The 22,488-nt window shown below is 39.9% G+C and overlaps 1 protein-coding gene across 1 annotated transcript in view; it reads right to left on the bottom strand.

The window, feature by feature from the left end:
• Positions 1 to 22,488, bottom strand: part of LOC106096770 (uncharacterized) — a 211,578-nt gene that overhangs the window by 37,888 nt on the left and 151,202 nt on the right. Inside the window, exons 11-15 of the mRNA XM_025903296.1 lie at positions 22,075 to 22,194; positions 17,984 to 18,103; positions 16,841 to 16,960; positions 8,745 to 8,864; positions 7,163 to 7,282 (exon numbers count right to left, since the gene is read on the bottom strand). Of these exons, the coding sequence (XP_025759081.1) occupies positions 7,163 to 7,282; positions 8,745 to 8,864; positions 16,841 to 16,960; positions 17,984 to 18,103; positions 22,075 to 22,194 (600 nt within the window). The remainder of the gene's footprint in view (positions 1 to 7,162; positions 7,283 to 8,744; positions 8,865 to 16,840; positions 16,961 to 17,983; positions 18,104 to 22,074; positions 22,195 to 22,488) is intronic.

The raw sequence follows: 22,488 nt of genomic DNA, 5'->3' as shown, positions 1-22,488 counted from the left end.
AACCTCCTTTGACAGCAGCAGAATATGTGCCAGACCTGAGCACTGAATTCCAGAGAGTTCCTTTTCAGATTTGTTATCTGACTTTAGAAAGTCTTGGACCTCTTGATGTACTGAGAGGTCATTAATCTCTAATAGACAGTGGAAAATGTTTATGCATCTTTGAGGACACTTGCCCTCACTGTTAATCACCTTCAGTTTGTTGATGACTCTCTGGGTGATTTCTGGACTGCTCTCTGTCTGACCCAACAGATCTCCTAAGAGTCTCTGGTTGGATTTCATAGAGAGGCCATGAAGGAAGCGAACAAACAGTTCCAGGTGGCTATTCGGAATAAGCAAGTATTCTTCCACGGCTCTGCTCAGAAAATCTTCCAAAGATGAGATATCTTCCGGAGATATCTTCTTTTCGTTATTGTCCTCAGTAAAGAAGTCCTGCAGCACCTCTGTCTTCCTGTTGGTGTAACAGTGGAACATGTAGACTGCAGCCAGGAACTCCTGAATGCTCAGATGAACAAAGCAGTAAACTGGTTTCTGGAAGATCACAGACTCTCTTTTGAAGATCTCTGTACAAACTCCTGAGTACATAGAGGCCTCTGTGACATCCAGGCCACACTGCTCCAAGTCTTCTTCGTAGAACAGGATGTTTCTTTTCTGCAGGTGTTCAAATGCTAGCTTTCCAAGCTTCAAAAGAACTTCCCTGTCGGCACTGGTGAGGTCTTGTTGAGTTGTTTCTTGCCACTTGTTGTACTTGTGCTTTTTCTTTGTCTGAACCAACAGGAAGTGTGAGTACATGTCAGTCAGGGTCTTGGGCAGCTCTCCTCTCTCCTCTGTAGTCAACATGTGCTCCAGAACTGTAGCAGTGATCCAGCAGTAAACTGGGATTCCACACATAATGTAAAGGTTCCTGGATGTCTTTAAGTGGGAGATGATTCTGCTTGACAGCCCATCATCTCTGAATCTCCTCCTGAAGTACTCCTGCTTCTGAGGGTCAGTGAAGCCTCGTACTTCTGTCATCCTGTCAACACATGTAGGAGGGATCTGATTGACTGCTGCGGGTCGGGAAGTTATCCAGATGAGAGCAGAGGGAAGCAGATTCCCCTCGATGAGATTTGTCAGCAGCTCACTGATGGTTGACTTCTGTGTGACATCAAACACAAGCTTCCTGTTGGTGAAATCTAACAAAAATCTGCTTTCATCCAGGCCGTCAAAGATGAACAAAAGATTACACACAGTGAGCTTCTCTGCTGTGACGCTCTGTAATGTTGGATAGAAAACCTGGATCAGCTCCAGGAGACTGTACTGCTCATCTCTGACCAAGTTCAGCTCCCTGAATGAAAGCAGAACCACCGCACTGATGTGTTGGTTTTCTAAGCCCTCTGCCCAGTCCAGAGTGAACTTCTGCACCAAGAAGGTTTTTCCAATGCCAGCAACACCATATGTCAGAACCACTCTGATGGGTCTCTGTTGGTCAGGCAAGGTTTTAAAGATGTCCTGGCAGCTGATTGGTGTTTCATGGAAGAACGTCTTTTTGGAAGCTCTCTCCACCTGCCTCACCTCATGTTGATAGTGTATCGCTTCAATCTGCTCCTCTGTGATGTAGAGCTCAGTGTAGATCATTTTGAAGAGGGCTCTGCTTCCTGTTTTTTCAGTTTCTTCAATCACATGTTCATATCTTCTCTGCAGAGTGACCTTTAATGCATCTAAAACTTTTTGCAGACCAGTATCTGTTGAAAGAATAGAAAACAATGAAACAAGAAAGCAAGAAAACATTTCAATGTCCTTAATGTCTGAATAAAAGAATAATTAGAAAGGATATATCAACAGAAGGATGTTATTTTTTTCTTTGTACAGAGCAGGTCTTACTGGCTTTGGATCTGGTACTAGATTTCTCTCCACACTGAGGACAGAAGTCTCTTGATGAATCCTTCAGGATATTCTGACACAACAAACAGCACTTTTCTCTGTGGACAAGAACAAAAACTTCTTCTGACCAGATAAAACCAATAAAATAAGACATACCAAAGTTTAAAATTAGAAATTAAATTAAATTAGAAATTTTTTTGCAGAATAGATACACAATTACTCATGTCTACACCTGCATATTAATATTTAATAAAATTAAATAGTTTGCTAATGATTTATTAAAAAAAAAAGAACGGACAAATGTCAGTGCAAAAAATGGTAACATTTTTTCTTCCTGATTAGTGATGTGCAAATTATGAACGAATCTTTCAATACTCGAGAATCACTTTACTGACTCGTGAATCATGATTCGCAAGCCCAACTGACTCATTCAGTGACTAATCCCTGTTACTGTTAGCAAACTAATTTCATTAGTAGAAATATATCTAGCTTATAATTAAAATTGTGGGGAAAAAAGAACAGCCAGTTTCTAAACAAAAACATTTCTGCTCTGAACTCGAACAAAAAACCCTGAGTAGAAAGTTCACATCAAGACAATGGCCCTTTCTCAATTCTCAAGTACGCGAGTCCGTACTCGTGAGCACGGACTCACGATTTGTACAATTGGAACACCAGCGTACTTGATGATGTCACAGCTCTGGAGTTTTTACTGCCGTCACCTCTTAATTTAACCATGAGTAGTATGTTATGAAGCTTAACTTTAATCACGGCTAAACCGATTAACTCAGGAAAAAATAAAACACTGAAATAAACCAAACATTAACATTTAAAAGTGATTTTAAATATAAGTTACTTATATATCATGTTTAACCTCAGTAGCGAAATCTGTATTCATAAAAATAGTGTACATGTATGCCTTAATAAAAAGAAGCAGGAGCAGGTGAGATGTTAGAAAGCTGCTGGCAGCGATAGTCACAGCATCTAGTAGTGACTATCACTTTATTACTGAGGGGGGTTTTTTGTGTGTGTACCTAAGAGTCAATAATATGGGCAGTTTGCGTTAAAGGTATATGTTAGTAATGTTGTACTTGTTAATCAGAATCAGAATGACTTTATTTATCCCCCAGGGGGAATTAACATACAACAGAACAGCATGACGTTGAAGATAAGGAAAGGGCATAAACAGGTAGTAAGAGTGAAATAATAAATGCACAGAATAATAATAATAATGGATTGCATTTATATAGCGCTTGTCGAGAGACTTTTTTCTTCCTGCTGTGTTTACTTTGTATTTTCATGGGTGGGGTTGTTGGGTGGGAAGGTGCTATCTGTAGAATACTTATAGGGCCATTCATGCAATCAGGTCAGACTCAGCGTTGTTGATTAATTCTTATAAGGATATTAATACTGCTTTTAGACAGTTTTATGAACAGTTATATACATCTCAGTGTAATGCACCTCCTGAAATTATGCAGGATTTTCTAAGCAAATATAACATGCCTACATTGGCACAAAAGGACAGGACGTCTCTAGATGCAGACTCAGCATGTCCAGAATTGATTAATACCATGCGCTCCCTGAAAAACAGGAAGAGCCCAGGTCTATGTAATGAGTTTTATAAAAAAGGTTAGCAGTTCACTAACCCCATATTTGCTGAAAATGTTTAATATGGCCTTGGAAGATGGTGCTCTCCCACAGACTCTGAATGAAGCAACTGAGACGCTCATTCCAAAGAAAGGAAATGACTCAGAATTTGTTCCTACCGACCAATCTCTTTATTGAACACAGATCAGAAAATACTGGCCAAATCTTTAGCCAGTAGACTTAGTTCCCACATACATAAACTGGTTCACCCAGATCAAACAGGGTTTATCCCAGCAAGGCATGCATCTCATAATCTGAGACGTCTTTTTGACATTATTTATTCCTCTAGTGATCCAGATAAGGAGACAAGGATGTGCACTGAGCCCTTTATTGTTTGCCCTTGCATTAGAGCTGTTGGCGGAAACAATTTGGAAACATAAAGAAATACATGGCTACAATACAGGATACACCTCCAGTAAGATCTCACTGTACGCTGATGATAGTCTGCTGTTTGTAACCAGACCATTAGATTCAATCCCTGAGGTGCTAGTAACAATAGATTTGTTTAGTTTTTTTTTAAGGTTACAAAGTAAATTGGGGAAGAGCGAATTGATGCCAATTAAATGCAGTAATCTTGATTTACTAAATCGTCTTCCCTTTAGAATAACGTCAGAAAGATTTTCATATCTGGGAATTGAAGTTACTAAGTCATTCAAGTCATTATATGAAGCTAATTTTGTGAGAATTCTGGATACATTTAAAAACGAGGTTGAATTTTGGAAATCACTCCCACTTTTCTTGATAGGCAGGGTGAATGCTATCAAAATGATCTGTCTCCCCCAACTCTTATATCTGCTTCAAAATATCCCTGTGTATCTGAAAGCTACATTTTTTTCAGAAATTGGATTCAGTCCTTCTCCCTTTTATCTGGAATTACAAGAGCCACAGGATAAAAAAGGCCCACCTTTGTAAAAAGTAAAGACATGGTGGCCTAGCCTTACCAGACTTTAAAAATTACTACTTTGCAGCGAATATGCAATACATAGCCTATTGGCTAGATGATACAGTTGTAGTGGGAAGTTGGTTGGACATGGAGCGAGAAGACTGTATGCCTTACTCTCTTGGTGCAATTGCATTGTATCATGTTTGTTTTAAAAAGATGTAATACAACTGCAATCCAGTTACAATACAATTCAAGTCTGGAGACAGATCGTGAAAGAGTATAGACTCAGAGCCTTCTCGCTTTTGACACCTATTACAGCTAATCCTGCATTTAAACCCTCAATTTTACATGAGATATTTAATAGCTGAAAGGAAATGGGGTTGCGAAATGTGGGACGCCTGTATTTTCAGGGCTTTTTTTGCTTCATTTCAACGGCTTAAGGAGAAGGACAACTTATTAGCCTGTGATTTTTTTAGATACCTTCAAATAAGGAGCTATGTAAGGTCCCAACTACAACAATTTGAGTCTGCAACTTTAGGTAAGCTTGATCAATGTCTGGTGGATTGTATAACAGAAAAGCATGCTGTTGCTTTTATATGAGATATTACAGTCACTCCGCCAGAAGGATACAGGTAAAATAAAATCAGCTTGGGAAAAGGAATTCGGGTCAGAAATTCATAATGATATCTGGACTAAAGGGCTACGTTATGTTAATTCCTGCTCTATCAACGCCCGACATAGGTTAATTCAGTTTAAATTTTGCACAGATTGCACTACTCGAAGACAAGATTACATTGGATATTTTCATGAAACGTCACCCTTTTGCGATAAATGTCAATGTGCAGAAGCTGATCTGCTTCACAGTTTTGTAATGTGTATCAAATTACAAGGTTTCTGGGCTTCAGTTTTTTCTTTTTTTTACCCCCAAATTTTTGATGTGCAGTTAGAGCCTGACCCCATTTTGATTCTTATTGGACTGTCAGAATAATCTAAAAAAACTTAAGGGTACACAGATTTCCCTCCTGTCCTATGGCCTAATGTGTGCAAAGAGACTGATTCTCCTGCTATGGAAGGGAAAAAAGTGCCCTCCTTGAAAGCCTGGATCTCAGTACTGACAGATACTCTTCATCTGGAAAGGATCCACTACATTATAAATGACAAACTGAAGGACTTCGATCAGATTTGGAGGCCACTCATTGAGTACCTGGAAACTATGAACAAATTAGAGCTACTATGTGGACTTCACCATTGGTGAAAATAAGCTGATAGCACTCTGGGATAAGGGAATGGTGTGGGGAGGAAGGGGTTTTTTGTTTTTTTTGTTTTTTTTTTTTTGTTTGTTTGTTTGTTTTTTTTGGGGGGGGGGGGGTCACACTTACACTTTTTAAAAATGATCTTTTGTTCTTAAAAAATCTACATCATTTGTAATTTCCATTGCAAATATTAATCACCGTTAAATTAAGAGGGAAAGGCAGTAAAAATTCCAGAATGGAGATGGCGTTCTCAGAAAATCCGGACTCCACTTACTTGAGAATTGAGAAACGGCCCCATTTTTGGTTAGTATATTTAAAAATTTTATATTAAAACAATAATTTAAATAATGTGAATTTATGTAAAAAATACATGAATTTTTAAGACCATCTAGTTTAAATCAAACCACTCCACTGGATTTAGCTACATTTTGGACAGTGTTCCCAGAATGCTGTAGCTAGCGAGCTGATTCGAGACCAAAACAGCCAATCAGAATTTTTTTTCATCCAAGTCTGTGATTGGTTGGTTTTGTGGCACAAATATTACGGTGTACAGAAAGAGTTGAGCGCGCAAGGAGCAGAGATTTTGAGAGCGCAAGCGACACACTGCGAGCAGGTCCTCAAAGATCTGAGCAAGATCAATTTCAAAAACTATGCGAGAGGGGCTGCTATTGTGTGTGTGTGTATGGATAATAGCAAACGGTGAAATACATTTTTTATACGCAGCAATGAATATTGTTCACTCAAATTTAGCTTTTCTTTGCTCAAAATAAGTTTCTCCTCAAAATGCAATACTAGTTCTTGGAAAAACATTTTATGCGCCCTCAAAATTGTTTTACGTGCGCTCAGAATAGTGGCTCAAAAATACCGTTATATTAAAAGGGAGTTTTTTCTTCCCACTGTTGCCAAAGTGCTTGCTCATAGGGGGTCATATGATTGTTGGGTTTTTCTCGGTATGTATTACTGCAGGGTCTACCATAAACTATAAAGTGGCTTGAGGCAACTGTGTTTGTGATTTGGAGCTGTATAAACAAAACTGAATTGAATAATACAGACTGAAAGTAACACAGCTGTGTCAGTGGTTGTTTGAGGAAAATCACTTCATATGAATGTTTTAATGGGTAAGAGGCTTCTTATAAAGACTATATTATGTTACTAAAGGTTATTCTATCCACTCACCATTTCGGCATTGTTTACATTACTACAAAACTTCATAGGAAAACATTTCAATGGGTTAAACACATAATACACAGTGAAAGCAGCACAGCTGCTGTTTGTGTGGTTGATTTGCGGAAATAATTTTAAATGAATGCGTGATCTGTAAAGCCTCGATAGTAAATACTAGAAACATGTAAATATGTTAATAAAATTGGCAAATTTTCACCATTTTTGGAAGATAAAGTTTAGCTTAAAGCTTCCAAGAATGGTGTGTTTACTTTTTAGATAATTGATCGTTCCAAAAACCTCCATTTCGTCCAACATCAAAACCATCTTCACTCAGTTGAGAGCAGAATCAGTCTCTTACTGTGTGACTGAGGGTCCATATTCATGACTGAAGACTGGAGGATAATCTCTTGACATGTCACTGTTCATGGACATAGAGCTGGATCCTGGAAACTCTGCTCTGTGGTTGTGTTGTTGACGTTTGCAAAAACAAACTTAGAATCAAGCGAGATTTTCCTTTCTGATCACTGAGCTGTTTCTCTCTCGCTGTCAGATTTAGGAGACTGAAAAACCCAGTTTTTTCTCTACTGCTATAATTTCTGTAGGACAGGCTATTGCCAGGGTAACCACTTTAAATCACATTACAAAGCATAATTAATATTTTTGAGACTGCATTACGGTTATTCTGTTACATACAGAATGACTATTTCCTTCATCATACTTCACTAATCCTACCAGCTGTTTCCAGGATAAGGAGTCACAGCAGTTTATCAGTCTAGCTATGAACACATTCACATGAAAGGTGTGGTGTTGGAAGCATGAAACAAATCAAAACATGGATAAGTGCACTGGTTGACAGCAGTTATCTTACAAAGAAAAATAAAAGTAAACAAATGTCAGGGTCCTGGGCCTCCTGACCTAGTGTTTTCAGTTCTTTGTGATTTTTGTATTATGTCAGGTTCATTTGTGATTTATTCTATGCTTCCTAGGTTTTCATCCCCTGTCCCTCTTGTTTCTCTGTGCTCTCTGTTTTGTTTATTCTTCTCTGCCCGTCTGTTCCCCGTGTTGTTGCCTTCTGTGTCTCCCTCTGTGTGACACAGCTCCCGCCCCTTGTGTTCTGTGTTTTCATCTTCCCTTCGTGTATTTCTTCATTTTCTCTCTCTCTCTCCAGGCCGTCTCTGTGTACTTCCTGTGTTATGTTTAAGGTTCATGTCTTGGTGTCAGCGTTTTCAGTTTCGTGTCCTCCCTTTCCTGTCAAGTGTAACTGTCCTCAACGGTGTTCCCTGTGTGCTTCCACTTCCCTCATTAACCTCTGTGTATTTGTGTCAGAGTCTCCTTCTGTCCCGTGTCGCGTCGTCTCTCTAGCTGTGTGTTCCCTCATGTGCCTCTCTGTAAAGTTTAGTTTATATTTTCCCAGTATAGTTTAGTTTTGTATCTTTTCCTGGAGTCAACAAATAAAGCTGTATTTTGAGTTCACCCCTAATGCCTAAGAGCCTGCATTTTGGATCCTACTCCTACCTGCCACACAGCGATTCATGACAATAACTTCACAGAGAAAACATATTAAGTGGTTAAACACATAATACACTTTGAAAGCAACACAGCTGCTGCTTGAAAAGTTGTTTTGTAGAAATCATTTCAAATGAATGTGTTACCTTAACAGCCTTGGTCATGTATACTAGAAACACGCTAACATGTTAATAAAGTTTGGCCTATTCTGTCACCATTTTTGGAAGATAGAGTTTCTTATAACTTCCAAGAATGGTGTCTTTACTTTCCACGTCACTGATTGTTCCAAAATCCTACTGATCATCAATCTCAACCAAAACCTGATGTAGAAGGGATTAAGCGCAATTCAATGACCCTACCCTTGAACAACTACTAAGTATATGAAAGACTCCAAAACCATCTTCACTCAGTTGAGAGCAGAATCAGTCTCTTACTGTGTGCCTGAGGGTGCAGGTTCATGACTGAAGACTGGAGGATAATCTCGGGACATGTCACTGTTCATGGACATAGCGCTGGATCCTGGAAACTCTGCTCTGTGGTTGTGTTGTTGACGTCTGCAAACAAAAACATAGAATCAAGTGAGAGTTTTCTGCTACATGTACCTGTTCTTGGTCATTCAGCTGCTTCTCTCTCTGTGTCACATTTATAAGGCAAAATAACTGTCTTAAAACTTCTATAACGTATGCAGGACAAGCCATTGCCAGGTATTTCTTTTTAAATCACATTAGAAATCTCGGACAATATTTTTGAGTTTGGATTTTCATTTAAGTTTTTCTGTTACATTCACAAATGGCCATTCCCTCATCAGTATTTACTAATCCTAACATCAGTTACCAGAATAAAGAGTCATAGGAAGTTGATTAAAAAACTTGCCATGTTTACAGCATTTTATCCAGACCTTGTCTTGGGTTACGGAATGAATGTATCAATGACTGAAAATTGTGTTTTACCTATCTTAGACCACTCAGCCATTTTATTTGATATTTTAATCCCTAAATCTCCAGCTTATGAGAGGGGAAAATTGCCCCTCAGATCATCTCGCTATATTAGCCCCGAAGCATTGCTTGGAGTTAAATTACATCTACCTGATGTGTTGGACCCTATTTTTACCAAGGAGTTATGTGTGGACACCTTGACTGCGAACCTTAATAATACACTTCTTGAACTACTGGACTCTGTTGCTCCCGTAAAGAAGTTAAAATGTCAAAAAAGGAACCCTATGCCTTGGTTAAATGAGGAGCTCTTGAACTTGAGAAGAATTTGTAGAAAAGCAGAGCGTCACTGGAGATCTTCCAGACTAGAAGTATTTCTCCAGGCTTGGAAGGACTCATTATCTTCTCTTCAATCAGCAATGTCGACAGCGAAAGCAAATTATTCCTCAAATCTCATCATGAGTCATAAACATAACTCAAAACTCTTATTCAATACAGTGTCGCAACTTACAGAGAGTAAGTCAACTCTCTGCTGTTCTAATTTGATAGCTCATGACTTTCTTACGTTTTTCAGAGACAGGGCTGAAACACTTAGGAATCAGATTACTCCCTCCTCAAGCTGTTCATTAGACTACTCGGCTGCTTTGCCTGCTGGTGCTGATAGACTGTTCTCTGACTTCAAGGTTATTTCTCTGTCTGAATTAACTAAGGTTGTAAAAGCAGCTCGATGTACAACCTGTTCTTTGGATCCTCTACCAGCCTGGGCTATAATGGAACTGTGGTCAGTATCAGGACCCTACATTCTGTTTCTTTTAAATACTTCATTGACAACTGGAGCCTTCCCTGAATGTTTTAAATCAGCTGTGGTAGTGCCAATCTTGAAAAAGCCTGGACTGGATGTTGACATGGTCGCAAACTATAGACTCATCTCACATCTGTCTTTTTTATCTAAAGTCTTTGAAAAAGTGGTTTTTAAGCAGCTCACTGAGCATTTGTCAACAAGCAATCTGTTTGAACCATTTCAGTCTGCTTTTAGACCAAATCACTCCACAGAAACAGCTTTAGTAAAAGAGGTAAATGATCTGCTGGTAAATGCAGACAACAATCGCACTTCAGTTTTATTACTGCTGGATCTAAGTGCTGCGTTTGACACTGTGGATCACTGCATTTTATTGGATAGGCTTGAACATTTTATTGGAATTACAGGAAATGTTTTATCGTGGCTGAGATCTTACCTGTCTGGGAGGTCTCAGACTGTTAGTTTTAAAAATGATCTCTCCGAGACCTGTGCAGTGAGGCACGGGGTCCCTCAGGGCTCTGTACTTGGACCATTGCTGTTTTCTATGTACCTGCTGCCTCTTGGTGTTGTTTTACGTTCTTTTAATGTAACCTTTCATTGTTACGCTGATGACCTGCAGCTTTATGTTCCTTTAACCATTGGAAATTGTGCTGAAGTCTCTAAACTAGAATCTTGTCTATCTGCAATTAAGGGCTGGTTATCGGATAATTTCTTGCTCTTAAATACTGATAAAACAGAGTTGATGGTCATTGGGCCACACAAATTTCAGCACTTGTCCCAAAATTTCATCTTGAGAATTGATGACAGTGTCATAAATTGCAGGGACAATGTAAAAAACTAGGGCGTGTGATTCGACATGGTGCTCTCTTTCGAGTCTCATGTAAAAGAGATAACAAAGACCGCCTTTTATCATTTGAGGAACATAGCCAGAATCAGACAAGTTTTGTCAAGCAACACTGCAGAGGTTCTTATCCATGCATTTCTGTCTTCACATATTGATTATTGTAACGCTCTTCTTTCTGGGCTACCAAAGAAAAGTTTTAGAGGTCTACAGATGGTGCAAAATGCAGCTGCTCGCATTTTAACAAGGACTGGGAAATTTGAGCACATTAGCCCTGTACTGAACTCTCTGCATTGGCTACCTTGTCAGGTTCGAGCAGATTTTAAGGTCCTGCTGCTCACCTACAAGGCTTTAAACGGATTGGGACCTTCATACCTCTCCGACCTTTTACATCTTTATGTTCCATCCCGTGCTCTCCGATCGCAGGACTCTGGCCTTCTAAAGGTTCCTAGAGCCAGAAAAAAGACAATTGGAGAGCGTGCTTTTTCTTTTCGTGCCCCGTTTCTGTGGAACAACCTCCCTCAAGATATTCAGCAGGCATGCTCTTTGAAGGTTTTTAAAACTAAGCTGAAGACACATTTGTTCACCTTATCTTACATGTCTTAATTCTATTACTTTTAGTTTTTAAATTTTACTGTTTTTAACTTGTATTGTGTCTTTTACCTGTATTGCTATGTATTGCTTTTATTTTACTTATCTTTTTAGTTTTAAATAGTTGTACAGCACTTTGTTTAAAAGCGCTTTATAAATAAAGTTATTATTATTATTATTATTATTATTATTATTATTATTATTATTATTATTATCTGTCTTATCACTCAGACAGTGGTGCAAGTTTAGTAGTAAAGTTAGACTGAGCATCTGACCTGGGGTGCATCTTAACCCTCACAAGGTCCCCAACACGAAATGTGGCATGTCGATGTTTTAGGTCATAGTGATGTTTTTTTTCTGAGATGTAGCTTCTTTGACAGCACTGGCTTCAACACATTTAGTCAAATAGTCAACAAACACGATCAAATAGGCATTACCAGCAGGGGTGCGGGGCAGTGGTCCAACAAAATCCACACCCACACATTCCCAGGATTTCTGGGGGACAATGGGAACCATAAGACCGGCTGCTTTTTTCTGACTTGGCTTGGTGATTTGGCACACTGAGCGTGAAGTCACATAGTGCTTCACATGAGCTGCCATTTTGGGACAGAAAAACCTAAAGCGCATTTTAGCCAATGTCTTAGAAACACCCAAGTGACCTGCTATGGCAGGGGTGGGCAATTCCAGGCCCCAAGGGCCGGTGTCCCTGCAGGTTTTACATGTGTCCTTGAACCAACACAGCTGATTTAAATGGCTAAATTAGCTCCTCAACATGTCCTGATGTTCTCCAGAGGCCTGGTAATGAACTAATCATGTGATTCAGGTGTGTTGACCCAAGGTGAGATCTAAAACCTGCAGGGACACCAGCCCTCGGGGCCTGGAATTGCCCACTCCTGTGCTATGGGGTGGTCGTGGTAATAGTCCAGCAAGGTGCCTCTCATGGAAGTAGGGGCAAACAGTTTCAGCTGTTTCAAAGGGTGCAAAGCACTGTCTGAGCTGTTCAGAGAGGCCGCTCTCTGAGAAGTGGACCTGTGACATGATCATCTAACTGCAGCTGTCTCAATTGTGAACCGTCAGCCAGAATGGCAGTGGGCAAAGTACGAATGTCCAGGCTGGCCATGACAGCAAGATCTGGTCAAAGATCTGTCGGCCTGTCACAGGTCAGAGGCAAAGGGTTGTGTGACAGTGCATCAGGAACTTTGATTGGTGAACCAGGTTTGTGCACTATTGTGAAATCATAGTCCTGCAAGCGAAGTGAGTGACCAGTGGGCGAGTTGACCCGTTGGGTTTTGACGAGACATGAGCCACCTGAGACTGATGTAGTCAGTGAAGATAGTAACAAGAACGCCTTTAACATATGGGCGGAAGTGTTCCAGGGCCCATATCACAGCAAAGCACTCTTTCTCTGAAGTGCAGTAGGGGAGTTCAGCTTTGTGAAGGGAGCGACTAGCTAAAGCCACGACATACTCACAACCTTTGTCATCCTTTTTCATCAACGCTGCACCAAGACCAATGTCACATGCATGAATGGAAAAGGGGCAGTTGAAGTCCAGAAATGACAGGATTGGGGCTGATGTGACATGGTCTTTCAAAGTGCCCATGGCTCTTTGATAGCGGTCATCCCAGTGGAAAGCATTGTCCTTTCTGGTGATGGCATGAATAGGTTCAGCATGGCGGGCATAATTCTGAATGAAGCGCCGATAATAGCCAGTCAGGCCAAGGAACTGATGGATGTGCTTCACTGAGGTTGGGGTATCAAACTCCTTAACTGCCTTTACTTAGTCTGGATCGGGTTAACACTGATGATGTAATGCATTACCTGAGGAAGGTGAATTTATCGAGGCAGAATTGGCACTTTTTGAGCTTCAATGACAAGCCAGCAGCCTGGAGTCTGGCCAGCACCTCCTCAAGATCCACTAAGTGCTGTTCAAAGGTAGATAAGGCGATAACAATGTCATCCATCGTCATGTTTTGTAAATGAGGCCAGCAAGCACAGAGTTCATGAGTCTCTGAAAAGTTGCAGGTGCATTGCAGAAGTGATGTTACTGCCATACAGGGCAACTCTGTATTTTTCAAGAGCATGTTTACTAATTAGGTTGATTCTGTCTTTTTCAGGTGGATGGCTTTTCCATTTGTCAAACTCACTCAACATGTGGGCAACAAAGGTGGGGAGTGGTTCATCCTGAGCCTGAACATGATCCAAAATTCCTCTCAGGATGCATTCTTGGTTGTCGGAGGGCACAAAAACTGTCTTAAACAGTTGACAGAATTGAGCCCATGATGTAATGTGGGAGCTCAATGCCTTGAACCATTTCCTGGGCTCTTTTGCAAGAAGGTGTGGCAGTTCATTTAGCAATTGCCCATTGGTTAGGTTCAATGAAGCTTTGTACGCGCCAACTGCACTTAACCAGTCATCAGGTTGCACTTTGTCATCCCCAGCATACACAGGAGGCTCCAGTTTTATGTGATATAAAGCTGCTGCAATCACTCTGGAAGTGCTGCTGAGCTCGAGTGAGTGAGATGGGAGGAAAGGATTTGGAGGTTGAAATGGGTTGCTGGGCAGGAACGGGTTGGTATTGTCGGCGGGTTCAGTCTTGTTCCTCGTAGGAACATGTGTCGATGTGGCCATCGGGAAAACAGAAGACTGTGGGACTGCAGGAGGGGGAAGGTTTCCCATTGTGAGTTGGTCCCACTTTGCTGTATGTTCAGTGAGTCACGTAAACAGTCACTAAGTCTATTCACCTCAGTTAGCTCCACCACCAGTTGGCTAAGGCTAGGAGTCACATCTTCAACTATCTGGCACATCGGTAATGAGGTAGGTTCCATGTCTAAGTCAGAGTCATCTGGGCAGCGTTCCATTGTGATTTCCAAAAAAATTAAGCCACTCCAGAACACGGCGCAGTCTTTGTATAGCAGTAAAAGAGTCAGTCAGGTCAGACTACAAAGACAAAACTGCAAAAATGCCTGTGAAGACTAAATTTGGAAAAACCACATCTGAACTAAAACAAGACTGGAGTGATCACAATCATGTTATCGCAGTTTTTAAATTACCTTTTGTGCTTAAAAAAAAATCTACATCATGTGCAATTTCCATTGCAAACATTAATCATCATTAAATTAAGAGGGGATGGCAGTAAAACCTCCGGAATGGCGTTCTCGGGAAATCCGGACCCCTCTTAATTGAGCATTGAGAAACGGCCCCATTTTTGGTTAGTATGTATCATTGTTTTATATTAAAAAATACATTTTTTAAGACCATTGTTAGTTTTAATCTAGTTTAAACCAAATCACTCCGCTGGATTTAGCTACATTTTGGACAGTGTTTCCAGAATGCAGTAGCTAGCGAACTGATTGGAGACCAAAACAGCCAATCAGAATTTTTTTTTTTTCATCCAAGTCTGTGATTGGTTGGTTGTGTGGCAAAAATATGAAAGTGTACAGAAAGACTTGAGCGTGCAGGGAGCAGAGATGTTGAGAGTGCGAGCGACACACTGCGAGCAGGTCCTCAAAGGTCTGAGCAAGAGCAAATTCAAAAACTGAGCGAGAGGGGCTGCTATTGTGTGTGTATATGGATAACAGCAAAGAGTAAGATACATTTTTTTACACGCAGCAATGAATTTTAAATTTTGCCTTTCTTCAGTCAAAATATGTTTCTCCTCAAAATGCAATATTTGTACTTGCAAAATTGTTTATGCGCCCTCACAATTATTTTACATGCGCTCAGAATAGTGGCACAAAAATAACGGCATATTAAAAGGGAGTTTTTTCTTCACACTGCTGCCAAAGTGCTTTCTCATAGGGGGTCACATAATTTTTGGGTTTTCTCTGTATGTATTACTGTAGGGGCTACCATACAATACAAAGTGGCTTGAGGCAACTGTGTTTGCGATTTGGAGCTGTGTAATTAAAATTGAATTGAATTGAATAATACAGAATGAAAGTAACCACTGTGTCAGTGGTTGTTTGAGGAAAATCACTTCATATGAATGTTTTAATGGGTAAGAGGCTTCTTATAAAGCCCATATTATGTTACTACAGTCGATTCTATCTGTAACATATGTGTTAAATAAATACTATCTTATGCCACGTTATACCTCTAATCAAAGAATTATTGAATCATTATACGGTTATAGGCCACATTATGCCTTGGATTAAAGATTGTGAAATCATTATTTAGTTTTAGGTTGCATTATACTCCTGACTTAGAAGAAGGTGATAACTATTACATTTATTTGACAGATTTTTATTACATTAGACTGCTGATTTATTGTGAATGAATGACATTGTTTTATGATGCATTATACTGCTGATTTATAAGAAGTACTGTTTTCAGAGAATCATGGCCTTATTTGTCTGATTAGGAAGAACAGAACATACTGCACAGGAAGCCAAGGTCATAACTTAGGCTCACTGAGAGAGAAAGGATGTGGATGTTTAGGTTTTATGACTTCGGAGGGGGGCTGAAGCTATACAAATGTGAGAAACGGTCAGACACTTCAAGATCTGGCGGACACCCTCCTGTCCACATCTCCCGTTTGGACGCTTTTTAATCCTTAAAGTGTCGTATGGAATAAATGTATAATATCCACAAAACTTGATTGTTGATTGAGCATTTATACACCGAGTGTTGTTCTTCCTTCAGCCCAAAGATCAACGAATTGGGATATTTAACAACAGCTTTTTTTTAACTATTATTATTAAATATTTCATTTTGCATATTAATCTCCTGCCTGTGTAATCTGAGTCTGTGTGTGTTCGTGTGTGTGCATGCTGCAGGTGACGTAGGCGTGTGCATGTGTGCCCCGGTCGCAGTTCCTTTCAACATGGCGGGAGGAGAGGTGTCCTGGCAGGCGTGTGACACACACAGATCAGACCTGTAATTCTGTGTTGCAGATGTGCAGTAAAGAACCCATAGACCCAGTGCAGTCTCCTGCCACTTACTTGCATGCCCGAACACAACGCAATGACAGGCGTAACTTATAGACAGGTTACTTATCCACTCACCATTTTCACGTTGTTTATAATAGAGATAGTCTCTTAATTACTACAAAACTTTACAGGAAAACGTTCACATAATATGCACTGAAAGTGGCACAGCTGCTGTTTGTGTGCTTGATTTGTGGAAATCATTTTAAATGAATGTGTGACCTGAAAAGCCTCGGATGTAAATACCAGAAACATGCTAATATGTTTATAAAATTTAGCAAATTTTCGCCATTTTTGAAAGATAAACTTTAGCTTTAAGTTTCCAAGAATGGTGCGTTTCCTTTTTAGATAATTGAGTCCAAAAGAGATCAATTATAAGCCTTCATTTCTTCCAACATCAAAACCATCTGCCCTCAGTTGAGAGCAGAATCAGTCTCTTACTGTGTGCCTGAGGGTGCAGGTTCATGACTGAAGACTGGAGGATAATCTCTGGACATGTCACTGTTCATGGACACAGAGCTGGATCCTGGAAACTCTGCTCTGTGGTTGTGTTGTTGACGTCTGCAAACAAAAACATAGGATCAAGTGAGATTTTTCTTCTGCATGTAGCTGTTCTTGGTCATTCAGCTGCTTCTCTCTCTGTGTCACATTTATAAGGCAAAATAACTGTCTTGCAACTTCTATAATGTATGTAGGACAAGCACAGACCGTTCTTCTACATCAGGGGTCTCAAACTTGGCCTCTGTCACATCTACTTGCGCATATTGACGTGAAGAATGTTTTCAGAATATTTTTTAAATTGTTTTTCGAAAAAAAAACTATTTAATATTAAGGCAAAATGAGCAGAGTGTTACAGGCATGGCCCTTTAAGAATGTAGCATCATGGGTGGTGTAGTCCATGCTGCAGGGAGAACATGTAGAACTGCCCCTCCCATAGTTTGTGTGTGAGTGCAAGGGAGGGAGAAAGTACGAATAGTTGCCTACCAAAAACGGGAGATGAAAGAATGTAAATATAATAAAAATCACTGCAGCCAAAAAGAGTGCCTGACGAATCCAGTTGTAAGTAAACATTTAAGACTCGACTGTACACTGTGTTTGTGTTTTCCTCCGAAACGACCAAGTTCCATTGGAGCAGTCTTTCAACGCCTCTCTCTGTCTCCCCCTAGCAAAGTTGGCCCAGACAGTAAAGGTAGTTCCCGGCTACGAGCCCGACAAGAAACCCGACGCAATAGGCAGAGGTCCCTTTACTACGGTTCAGAGCCGCAGACCTGCCCAAGGTAACAAGCGAGTACAAACATGTTGAAGGATTTAAGTGGTCAAACACATAATACACATTGAAAGCAACACAGCTGCTGCTTGAAAAGTTATTTTTTAGAAACCTTAGAGTTTCTTATAACTTCCATGGATGGTGTCTTTACTTTCCACGTCATTGATTGTTCCAAAATCCTACTGATCATCAATCTCAACCAAAACCTGATGTAGAAAAGATTAAGCATAATTCAATGACCCTACCCTTGAACAACTACTTATATGAAAGACTCCAAAACCATCTTCACTCAGTTGAGAGCAGAATCAGTCTCTTACTGTGTGCCTGAGGGTGCAGGTTCATGACTGAAGACTGGAGGATAATCTCTGGACATATCACTGTTCATGGACATAGAGCTGGATCCTGGAAACTCTGCTCTGTGGTTGTGTTGTTGACGTCTGCAAACAAAAACATAGAATCAAGTGAGAGTTTTCTTCTGCATGTACCTGTTCTTGGTCATTCAGCTGCTTCTCTCTGTGTGTCACATTTATGACAACTTCTATAATGTATGTAGCTCAAGTGATTGCCAGGTATTTCTTTTTAAATCACATTTCTTCCTGATAAAATATGTCGTTATTTTTTTTACCTCTATTCAGAGTGCACGTAAAACAATTTTGCAAGTGCAAGTGTTGCATTTTGAAGAAACATATTTTAAGTAGAGATGGCACGATGCCACTTTTTTATGTCCGATACCATAAATATGGATATCTGCCGATACCGATATGAATCCGATATAGTGTGTTTTTTAATAAATAAAACTGTTTTTTTTAATATCTTGCTGCATTTTGTATAAGTTCATACTCAAGTTTAAATAAACAACAACACTAAAGCTATTCTGTTATACCTGTATGTAAAAAATACACCGCACCCAAACTATTTCATAGTTCAGCAACACTGATCAATCTAATAAACTTAAACCTACTCCATCCTCCCTATTCTGGTATTTTAAAGAGTACTTAGCAGAAATATTAAGCAACCTAACTAATAGGGTTGCAAACTCCCAGCAAAAAAAAGGGAACCACCCCCCACCCTCCACCTCATGATGCTTAATCGATGTAATCAACTTCAATTTGATGCAGTGTGAAAAAAAATGCACAGAAATATTTTTTTTTTCAAGAATAATTAAACAGATTCAACATCTTTCTTCTACAGAATTGCAGACTGCACAGATGGTATCTTAGACTTAACAGTTACTATATACAGTAATGAACTTCTATATATTTTACATAAGATTAAAACTTTGGGTGTAAGATTTGGATAATTATTTATTAAAAGCTAGATATTTTAAATGAGACTAAGAAAGAAAAGTATGTCTTTGTGCCCCCTTTTCCCTGTTAATGCCCTGTCGGCCCCCCTGGCTAAACTTTGCTAGATCCGCCCCTGCACAGTTACCAGCCGTCAGCTACGTAGAAAAGGATCCTGGAGTAGAAAGTAATATTAAATAAATTCTAACAACAGCTTATCAAGCTTAAACGTGCTGCTGTTGTTCAGCCGCTGGTTTCCTCTTTCTGGTGCAAAGTGGGCCAAAAACAAAGAAGAGAGACGGACTCGCGACAGAAAAGCTAATATCGGATCGTCCATCTCTAATTCTAAGCGAACAAAATTCATTGCTGCGTGTAAAAATGTATTTTACTGTTTGCTATTATCCATATACACACACACAATAGCAGCCCCTATCCCTCAGTTTTTTATTTGCTCTTGCTCAGATCTTTGAGGAATTGCTCCCAGTGTGTCGCTCAGGCTCTCAACATCTCTGCTCCCTGTCCGCTCAAGTCTTTTTGTACACTGGTATATTTGTGCCACAAAACGGACTTGTATGAAAAAAAAAAAATCTGATTTGCTGTTTTGGTCTCCAATCAGCTCACTAACTAGTGTAGCTAGTGAGCCAGGCAAACATCCCATAATGCATTTCGTCCAAAACTTTAACAATGCAATGGCGGAGGAACGCAACAAAAAAGTTTGAAATATTATTCTTTCTGGATCACAAAATAAACAAAATAAACATATTTTTAGATGATTATGTAATGTAAACTTCATGAACTCCCAGCCCATTGTTCCTTCAGTGGGCTGGTTTCAGTCTTTATGCAAATGTATTGTTTAGAAGACTGGAGAAACCTGCAGTCAGCTGAGACTGAAGAAGTCACTTGGATGAGTGACGAAACGTTTCTCCCACAAAACGCTACGTCCAGATGAACAGAATCAACTTTTGGAGGTGTAAACTTCAAATATCTGCTCTATTCATCAAGACATCACATATTTGCAAAAGTGTTCTGACGTTTTCGGAGATGCCTGTAACCCATCGTTTTCAGGCCGCCTGCGGTCTCTCGCTACTCAGATTAAACAAGATATATAAGTCACTTTCATAACTTCTAGATGTTAATGTTTGTTTAATGTTTATTTCAGTCTTTGATTTGTTCCTGAGTAAATCAGCTTGCCTAAGATTAAAGTTAAGCTTCATAACTGCACCTTTTATTTAATACTGAAATCTTACGCGGAGAGCTGTCAGTATATTTTGAATTTCACCCTTCATATCCCCTGATGTAAAATGTTCTCTTCTTATTTAAACAGCTGACTGTGATTTAAATCTAACATTTATTAAATTCAGTTCTTTGTATTCTTTAACGGCCAAGAAAGACACGGCTCAAAGTGGTCTAACTTAAAAAATGATCTTTAATTTTACATTTTCCGGAAAATGGAGACTGAGCACACACAGAAACGCCAGCTCAAGTCTGAAAACATTAGAAGCCAGCATGGTTATATATATGGTTCCGCTGCACGTCGCACACACTCAGTTTACTTAGTTCCTCTTTTTTGTGTCTAATTTACTAATATGCCTGTGCACTAAAGCTTCCTCTTTTCTTTTTGTCAAATGTCCGGTGGAACTTAATTTCGACCTTAAAACTTCAAATAGAACGTAATTATATGCAGTAAGTGAAGGTAACTTCAACAACTTGGTCTAGACGAGGCACCTGTGATTGACAGAGCCCACAGAGCTTTGGTCATGGGCACGATGAATTCAGATTTTCCGGGACCTGCCACCTGAGGTGGCAAAGCGGAGAGCTATGTTCACCGTTGTGAGAAGGATGCTACGCGATAAACCGGGGGTCAAATACGGACTTCTTTACCCAGCCAAACTACAAGTGTCTCACGATGGTATCGAGAAGTTTTTTTTACTGATCCAGAAAAAGCACGACAGTATGCAGAATGCCTCATTGGAGACGTGGATAACGGAGGATCACGGGATCCTGTCCCACGTGAGATAAGGGCAGATAATGCCACAATACACCACCCAGAACTTGAATAACTTCTACGCAGGTGACATCTAGCAGTGACTATCACTTTATTACTGTTTTTTTTTTCTGTGTACCTAAGAGTCAACAATACAATAATTGTTTTTTTTTCTTCCTGCTGTGTTTACTTTGTATTTTCATGGGTTGGGTTTGTTGGGTGGGAAATTGCAATCCGTAGAATACGTTGTAGTCAATATGGGACAATACACATAAATCACTAACAGTATGGCCTCAATAGATGGTGATGGAAATAATTCATAATGATTACAGGACATCAGTTTACTGGCTCTTATCGCTTAACAATGCAGAATTATCATATAGAAATAAAAAAATCCTGAAGTTGTGCACTATTTGAACATGTTGCCTGCCTGCACCACTAAAGGACGCCTTGAGACACATCTGTCTCACCCTAGCAGCACCTGTCCCTCTCCTCTCCTCCTCTTCAGTTTGCCTCAACATACGCTCGTCATATTCACACATAGCAAGCAGGTCTGGCCCGAATCTGGTATCAAACCGGCACTGCTGGTTGACTTCTGGCATGATAAGACGTATGTCATCCAGATATGGGCCAGGCATAGATGGCACTGTGTATGTGATGGCATGCCATATCTGGCTCGATTGTGATTTGGTTTGGTTTATGTGTTATATTTTCACATTGTTTATGATAGAGATAGTCTCTTAATTACTACAGAGCTTTACAGGAAAACATTTCAATGGGTTAAACACATAATACACACTGAAAGTGGCACAGCTGCTGTGTGTGTGGTTGATTTGTGGAAATAATTTCAAATGAATGTGTGAACTAAAAAGTCTCAGTCGTAAATATTAGAAACATGCTAATATGTTAATAAAATTTAGCAAACACAAATACAGTTTAGCTTCAAGCTTCCAAGAATGGCGTGTTTACTTTTTAAATAATTGATTGCTGAATATTGCGCCTTGGGGCAACTGTTGTTGTGATTTGGCGCTATATAAATATAATTGAATTGAATTGAATCCATAAGCAATCTATTATTAGCCTATATTTCTCTAACATCAAAACCATCTTCACTCAGTTGAGAGCAGAATCAGTCTCTTACTGTGTGCCTGAGGGTGCAGGTTCATGACTGAAGACTGGAGGATAATCTCTGGACAATTCACTGCTCATGGACATAGCGCTGGATCCTGGAAACTCTGCTCTGTGTTTGTGTTGTTGACGTCTGCAAACGAGAACATAGAATCAAGCACCGTTCTTCTACATCAGGGGTCTCAAACTCGCAGCCCACGGGCCACTTGCGGCCCACATATTGATGTGAAGAATGATATTTTAAAAATTATTAAAAAATAATATTTAATATGAAAGCAATATGTGCAGAGCGTTACAGGCATGGCCCTTTAAGAATGTAGCATCATGGGCGGTCTAGTCCGTGCTGCAGGCAGAACATGTGGGACTGGCCCTCCCATAGTGTGTGTGTGACCGCAAGGGAGGGAGAAAGTACGAATAGCTACCAGCC

This window comes from Oreochromis niloticus, linkage group LG3 (genome assembly GCF_001858045.2).
Source record: "Oreochromis niloticus isolate F11D_XX linkage group LG3, O_niloticus_UMD_NMBU, whole genome shotgun sequence".
Classification (NCBI taxonomy): domain Eukaryota; kingdom Metazoa; phylum Chordata; class Actinopteri; order Cichliformes; family Cichlidae; genus Oreochromis; species Oreochromis niloticus.
Note: the sequence above shows the minus strand (reverse complement) of the source record. Positions and strands in the feature narration are given on the sequence as shown.